Source organism: Hippocampus bargibanti, linkage group LG18, assembly GCF_051943395.1.
Source record: "Hippocampus bargibanti isolate YZ-2025 linkage group LG18, ASM5194339v1, whole genome shotgun sequence".
Lineage (NCBI taxonomy): Eukaryota > Metazoa > Chordata > Actinopteri > Syngnathiformes > Syngnathidae > Hippocampus > Hippocampus bargibanti.
Window position 1 is genome coordinate 12,050,009 of NC_142751.1, and position 7,695 is coordinate 12,057,703.

At 38.5% G+C, this 7,695-nt stretch overlaps 1 protein-coding gene and 1 long non-coding RNA gene across 7 annotated transcripts in view; one reads left to right on the forward strand and one right to left on the reverse strand.

Annotated features, from left to right (window-relative positions):
• The window catches only part of LOC148884666 (uncharacterized), a 10,606-nt gene extending 7,159 nt beyond the window's left edge, over positions 1-3,447 (reverse strand). Inside the window, exons 1-3 of one of the 2 annotated variants that reach the window (XR_016118326.1) lie at positions 3,340-3,442; positions 1,632-1,665; positions 1,448-1,559 (exon numbers count right to left, since the gene is read on the reverse strand). This is a non-coding gene — a long non-coding RNA (uncharacterized LOC148884666). Of the gene's footprint in view, positions 1-1,447; positions 1,666-3,339 lie in introns of both variants that reach the window. The other variant, XR_016118325.1, reaches the window with a different exon arrangement.
• glis3 (GLIS family zinc finger 3) overlaps positions 1-7,050 on the forward strand; it is a 15,813-nt gene extending 8,763 nt beyond the window's left edge. The window contains exons 5-10 of one of the 5 annotated variants that reach the window (XR_016118319.1): positions 1,479-1,640; positions 1,719-1,829; positions 3,145-3,283; positions 3,392-3,464; positions 5,105-5,230; positions 6,913-7,001. Coding sequence is in view for 4 of the 5 variants with exons in the window: in XM_089020918.1 (XP_088877044.1) it covers positions 1,479-1,640; positions 1,719-1,829; positions 3,145-3,283; positions 3,392-3,464; positions 5,175-5,328 (639 nt within the window). In the remaining variant the exon portion in view is untranslated. Of the gene's footprint in view, positions 1-1,478; positions 1,641-1,718; positions 1,830-3,144; positions 3,284-3,391; positions 3,465-5,104; positions 6,853-6,912 lie in introns of those variants that run through there. The other 4 variants (XM_089020921.1, XM_089020919.1, XM_089020918.1 and 1 more) reach the window with 4 other exon arrangements.
• The last annotated feature ends 645 nt before the right edge of the window (positions 7,051-7,695 follow it).

Genomic DNA, 7,695 nt, shown 5'->3' on the forward strand with positions numbered 1-7,695 from the left:
AAAAAAATAGTAAATTGCTAAATTATATGGGTCTGGAGTTATGTGAGCTTGAAATGAGGGTGCCTGTGCAAAATACAATACAATACAGTACATACATATTGGTTTATATAGCGCTTTAACAGCTCAAGCTAGAAAAAAGCGCTAACATGGAAAAAAGGGAAATGCTGCCCCTTGTGGAAAAAAAACATTGCCGGAGGCCATGGCCAGCGCTTTATCGGCACCCAAGCCTGGGAAAAAAAAAAAACCCGGACAAATTACGGAATGGCGCTCTACGTGACATTTTCAATTCCTGGAAAAAAAATTGTGAATGGCAGTGAATGAGTTAAATATCCCATAACATTAGCAACATATGGCCGCCCCTACTCTGTGATTACGCTGAAATGATGGCTTCACATCATTATCTGACAGATAAAAAAAATCAATTTAGAATAAAAAAAAGCAATTTAGAATAAGTCAAACTCTCGTTTTATGTACAATCCTAAATGTGTTGTTTTATGAGAAGGATAATCTTGAGCAATCACGGCTCGTTTTCATTCAATCAGTCATGCCATGAATTTCAACTTCTTTTTTTGAATAATTTGCACGTCCACCCACACATCAAGGCCAAACAGGCTGTGTTGTGTTGAGTTTCAGTGAGCACGCTCACAGCTTTCAGTCCTTCTCAAAGGACGACAAAAGAGGCCGAGGTCCTTATCCGTTAAAGGACGACCAACACCATTTTTTTGTTTCCTAACTGACATCAGAAAAACGTTTTATAGCATCTAAAATACCCAAAACACGCAGTATGATATTTTTAGTCAAATAAAAAACATATAAATAATATAAATGACTTAAAGTGTCCCAAAACTACTTCAAAATGATAATATGATTCAAATAGTTCTGAAGAGGAAAGCATACATGTTTGCAATCGATTAAAGAAGTCCTCCCGTATCAATTCAAGTCGTCACGACTCCAATGTAGCGTCCCAGAAAATGCACATTGGAAATGGGCTGATTTGTCTGCTGGGAATTTGTGTCAACTAGTATCAAATAGTAGTTTCGGTGCAACACACAACGATTCACCATCGCGTTATTTATGTGTTTTCCTTCTAATTTCATCATCAACACGGATCAACACGAAGTTTTCAGACCAAACAAAGTATCCAAAATGCATTGTGTGTCGCTTTCTCGGTCAGGGGCGTTCCCACAGTGACGTCACGTATCGTCACCTATTTGAAAACAAGACTTCCGGAATATTCAGCGTGAGTCTTAAAACGTAAAATATAGCTATATGCGGTGGAATCTTTGTAAAATACGCTCAGTAGAAGTCATTTGAAGTGATTTTACAAAGTTATGGACACAACTTGTCCGGAAGCGTCGGTTGTCCTTTAAAGTTGTTTTTTTTTTTTTTTTTTTTTTTGAATGCATACAGTAGAAACATCACTCCATAATTAAATGAACACACCTACCGTTAATGTCTTTTGTTTTCTCTTCTCTAAGTTCAAGGGCTGCAAGAAGGCTTTCTCCCGTCTGGAAAACCTAAAAATCCACTTGCGCAGCCACACGGGGGAGAAGCCATACCTGTGCCAACATCCAGGATGCTTAAAGGCCTTTAGCAACTCCAGCGACAGAGCCAAGCACCAGCGCACCCACCTGGACACGGTGAGTGTCGCGTGTCCATCAGGTTCTGCGTCATAAAAAAAAAAAACATATATTTTAAGTTGCGGTATGTGGATTCAGAAGCCATTCGCATGCCAAGTGCCAGGCTGTGCAAAGCGCTATACTGATCCCAGCTCTTTGAGGAAGCACTTCAAGTCCCATTCCGCCGTGGAGCGACAGCTATGGAAAAAGGTGAGAAGCTTGGGTCCTGTTTGGAAAAACAGGATGTTTGGAAATGGAATATGAGGATCTTTTTTCGCCCTATTTTTCCAATGGGCACAACAAATTGAGTTGAGGCCTTTAAATTGCGCAATGTGTGTCCTGAATATCTTTTAGCATGAGTTCAAATGTGAATGGATAATTCAGCATTTCAAGCAAAAATAAAATACAGTAAAGTCTCGTTATATCGATATTCAAGGGAGTCTGAAAAAATATCGATATAACCGGGATTATCGATATATCCGACCCTGTTTGCATGTAATTTTCTCCGTGCGTGCATAGAAATAGTATCGATATAACAGGGACTATCGATATATCCGATATCGATATAACGAGACTTTACTGTACACGCTTATTTTTTAAAGAGTTACTATCACGAGAAAAGGCATAATATGATGTCCCATTAAGACAATGGGTCCTTCCTGGTCTGTTGACATGTTGCTCACTTGAGCTAGCTGGCTATTTAGCTAGCTGGCTATAAAACTATCTAGCTGGCTATCTAGATAGCTATCTGGCTATCAAGCTATCTAGCTAGATAGCCAACTATATAGCCAACTATCTAACTATCTAGCTAGATAGCTGGCTACCTAGCTAGCTAGCTATATATTTGCTATCTATTAGTTGTCTAGCTAGCGAGCAATGCATGCATTACATATGTTGTATGTTGCATATGTTGTCTTTGTGTTGTCATATTATTTGTTATTTAGTTTTTTGTTGTTGTTCTCTTGACTTTAAGATGGCGCTGTGAGAGTGGCTGCCTTTCCAGCAGCTCCTGTATTTTGTTTTTCTACTTCTTTCATTCCTGTCACAACTTCACTGCCGTAAAATGTAAATTTCTCCACTGCGAGACTAATAGTTACTAAAAGTTATCCCAGAGACGTATCACTAACATTAACATTTGATTAGATTAGATTAGCTGGCTAGCTAGCTAGCTATTAGCTATCTATTACCTGTCTAACTATCTAGCTAGCTTTCTATATGGCTATTTAGCTGGCTGGCTGGATAGATAGCTGGCTATCTATTAGCTATCTGTTAGCTAGCGCACTAGCTTTCCATTTAGTTGAGTTACTTGCGGGTTGAGTGAACGCTGGCGTGTGTGGCTGCCGCTACTCACCCACAGAAAAACTCATCCTGTGAGTGGAAAGTGACCTTGAGAGTTTTGAAAGGCGTTTATGAATTAAATGGATTATTATTATTATTATTATTATTATTATTATTATTATTATTATTATTATTATTATTATTATTTATTTTTGCACCCCCTCTCCAAAATGTGTCATTTCCTCAGATGAAATCCACATCTGATGTGACCCAAGAGTCTCTGACAGACTGCTTAACCATCTACCATTTGCACACCAGCCTTTGTCCACCAGCCAGAAGAGACAACTCGATAGCATCGTCCACAGCCTCTCGAGAGCCATACTCAAGTATTTTCCCTCCCCTCACAGATATTTACACACAACGAACACTCCATTAGACTTACTCTGCAGTTGGCTGCACTCAAAGTGTATCTCATCCTTTTTTTTCTCATGTAGCTTGTTCACAGGGAGGAGGCTCCCTCCATAATCCTCACTCGGCTCTTATGTGCACCCTGAAAGACAGTCGCAGGTAATAACATATTCTTTAAAGGACAACTGACATCACTTTTTTGTTTCCTAACTGAAATCAGAAAAACGTTTTATAGCATGTAAAATACCAAAAACACGCAGTATGATATTTTTAGTCAAATGCAAAACAACAATAAAAATGACTTAGTGTCCAAAATCTGCAAAAAAAAAAAATGAACCCGGAAGTGGCCAGTGGCCAGATTCAGAAGGTCCCGCCCCCTTGTTCGTGGTGTCACCCCAAGACATCTTGCCTTGCTGGAGAATCAAAACAATGGCTTCAGATTCGGAGAATATGCTTTCTTGTTACTCATCCAGTTATGAATATGATTCAAATAGTTCTGAAGAGTAAAGCATCCATGTTTGCAATCGATTAAATAATTTATTCTGTGCCATTTTAAGGCAATAGGGGGGGTATGTAGCACCAAAAAAGAGGCAGAAAATGGCGACAAAGCTCTGTGGAAGGAATTAATCAGCCCGTTTCCACAGGCTGATTAATTCCTTACACGGAGCTTTGTCGCCCTCTTCTGCCTCTTTTTGGTGCAACACAAAGTTTTCAGACCAAACAAGTACAGCAAAATGCATTGACGTGATGGAATGCCTGCTACAATGTGTTTTTTTCGGTCAGGGGCATTCCTTCAGTGACGTAACGTGAGGACTCGTCACCAACTCAAAAACAAGACTTCCGGAATATTCAGCGCGAGTTTTAAAACGTAAAATATAGCTATATGCGGTGGAATCTTTGTAAAATACGCTCAGTAGAAGTCATTTGAAGACATTTTACAATAAATTATGGACACAACTTGTCCGGAGACGTCGGGTTGTCCTTTAAATGTCATTTGATGACATTTCTGAAATGCACTGAATAGATTTGATATGAGAATAGAATATTTTAGGCAATGCGGATAAGCTGTGGATGGATGGATGGATGGATGGATGGAAGCAGTGAAGACTGTTGTAATGGATTTCTATGTCAGAGTTCCCAGATGCTTTGCGGCCCCTCGCTGGCTATGATTATTCTCAGAGCAGTTGTGGGGCCCCAAAGCCGCACTGCAGGATTCTGGGTAGACAATCAGAGCTCGCCTCGCCTCATTGGTCTAGAGTAGGCGCCGTTATTAGATGCTATAGCCACAGAGAGCAGCTGCAGAGGAATTTGATAAGTGAATCATAAAATGTAAACTGGGGGAAAAGAAATACCTTTCACACTCCAGTGGGAGAGTGAGGCCCGTCGCCGTCAGTACTTCTTAGAGGTTAAATCAATTGTAAAATCCTCATTGTTGCTTTTTTTTATTCCTTTGTGGGATCATTTGGTTCTTATCCACAGTTTTTTTTTTTTTTGCTATGTCAGGAAATTTTTGTTGCCAAGTGGACACGTTTGACAAATCAAACAGAAAGGGAGTCAGGTGGAAAAAAAAAAGTGTCCGGTTCTCAAAGTGACTCATTTATGTGAAAAATAGCTGACATCAAAAAAAAACAGTAAAGTCTCGTTATATCGATATTCTCAAAGTGACTCATTTTCTCCTTGCGTTATGTGTAAAAAATAGCTGACATCAAAATTGTATCGATATGACTTTACTGTAGTATCGTAATAAGCAGTACTATCATCGATTGCGTATTTACGTACATAACTCGGTGATATTTCAGGTTGACCGATTGTCCACCTGGCCAACTTTTCTGCACTGACCCCTGCCCGCCACTCTTCCCATCTTCCTAGCGCTGCATCCATGCGGTCCAGTCGAACCCCCGGATCGGTAGCAGACCATGGTCCAGGTACTTATCAGCGGCGTAATCATCAGGTTTTGAAAACAAGACGATGGAACACTGCCAAAGAGAGAGAAAAAAAAATAAAGGGCAAATATGGCATGTGAGGAGCTTTATTAGCAAGTGTGTGGGAGGTAGTTCGACAATTTGTTTTGAGCAGATTATTGAAAAAAAAAAAATCGATGCATAAGGGGCACCTTCAATGAATTACATATTTTAAAATGTTTTCATAAGGTGCACCGGATTATGAAGCTTTTGAAAAAATATTTTCTTTTAGGTGCGCCTTATAGTGCAGAAAATAAGGTAATTGTATATAGATGCACAATACTTTTGTCTGTACGTCTGGCACATCATTTGCATCTTTCTCCAGGAAGCTTACATTAGTAACTATAGGAACAACACAGACCTATCATTTTACTGCAATTTTTTTTGTGCTGTAAAAAGAAGAAAAAAAAAGAACAAAAACATTTTCTTGAAGTTTTTTTTTAATTTTAAAAAATAAATAATCCACACTGTAGAAATGGTGATAACAGGTGGTGTGAATATTATCCATGTTTATTTTTGGGCTAACATTGCTATCAGGTATTCATTTGACATGTTTTCAAATTGTATTTACGGTAACTTTATACACTGTTTATATTTGATAAGTTTAAATGTTTGACAGAAATAAAATACAGTGATACCTTGGCTTACGAACTTAATTGGTTCCCAGACAGAGTGTGTAAGGCAAAAAGTGTGTATCCCAAAAAAATATTTCCTATAGGAAACCATTAAAATGAGAATAATCCGTTCCCCATAAAACATAATTTTCTACTTTCTAATTTTCTAAGCCTTAAAACTACACAAAATATACCGTATTTTATGTATAATAAATGTGCTATGGTATTATAATTAAAGAAATAAACTGTACAGTATAATAAAGTCGTTTTATTTACCTTTGTGATGGTCGTTGATGGCTTGATGGAATGGATAGCTTTTTGCATAAAGTGTCTGAAGGAGCTCTGGGTTGTATATCTTGGACGTTGTGATATTGCAACAGATGCAAGCAGACACACTAGAAACATCATTAATAGCTGGTTCCCTTGCTTGTCTTTTCATTTCATATTGAACTGATGGCTAGTGCGGGTTATTTGTGGAGCCTGATCTATGGGAATTTTAACCTTACAGTCTACACTCTGCCTTTGAACTGTCAAAGTTGAAACGAGTCCAAATTTCACTGTTTTCTACCCATTTTGTCACTCTCTCTCGGTCGTCTGCCTGTCTCTTTAATGTTTAAACCACTTCCCCTCACTGCTGCGTTCTTGACCAATCACGTGGCTTTAACCGACGACTGGGGGCGGGGAATAGAGGACCAAAACAAGCCGGCTGCCATTTTCTTTGGGGAGAACGGTCTCGTTCGCGAACAACACATCACTCATTGTGGCAGCTCCGTGTGTATCCCGAAAAATAGTTTGTATGCAAAGGTAAAATGTTCATAAATTTAACGGTCGTAAACTGAAAAGTTCATAAGCCAAGGGGTTCGTAAACCGAGGTATCACTGTACCCAAAATGTTACTTTCTTCCTGAATTGTGATTTCACTTTTTTCATATTCATCGCTTTGAGAAAAGTAATCATTAACTCTTTAAAATTGACATTCTTTTACACGAGTACAACAATGTTGATCACTTTTTGGATGTAAATCGTTTTACAGGTTAAGTAAAGAGTGGCTGTACCTGGACATGACTGACAAGCCATTTCTCGGGTGAAGCGGTACAACGGAACCAGCAGGCATCCATCGTCTCAGTGGTGTACGCATGTTTTGTTGTTTGTTTCTTCTTCTAAAATAGAAAAGGGCAAATGTTTTAGTTGAGAACAGTTACTCCTGCAAAAGAGGGTCCTGATTCTGACAGGAGTTTAGTTTGTTGCTTAGAAACAACAATAGTTGTTTTTTTTTTCTTCAAAAAAGCATTTGCTTGGAGAACAATCTTGGGTTTGTTTAGTGACCATATCATACAATACACATCCTGGTAATTACTGTTATTAGTGGCATTTTTCTGCTGCTTCGTTGAATCTAGGCACATAATTTGGAAAAATGTCACAGCAAGCCACAAAAAAATAATAATAAAAGAAAGAAATGACAAATATTACATATTAGTTTGATTTAACAGGTGACCACACACTTAACTTAAAATATGTCTCTTGAATTGAAATGGATGGAAATGCCAATATCATGTTCCAGCCATTAACACCCCAAAATAGGTTGTTTTTGTTGCTTATATAGTATAGCTAGACAGACAGCTAGCTAGCTAATAGACAGCAAATAGATATCAAATAGATAGCTAGCTTGCCAGCTGATAATTAAATCAACAAATACCGTTGATGGTAGTGAATTAGTTAAACATTAGTACCTTGTGATACACATACAAAATATTCCGTAGGTCCCGGAATTTGAGTGAAAATGGCAAAAACCCTGGCACTGGAATGGACACATTTT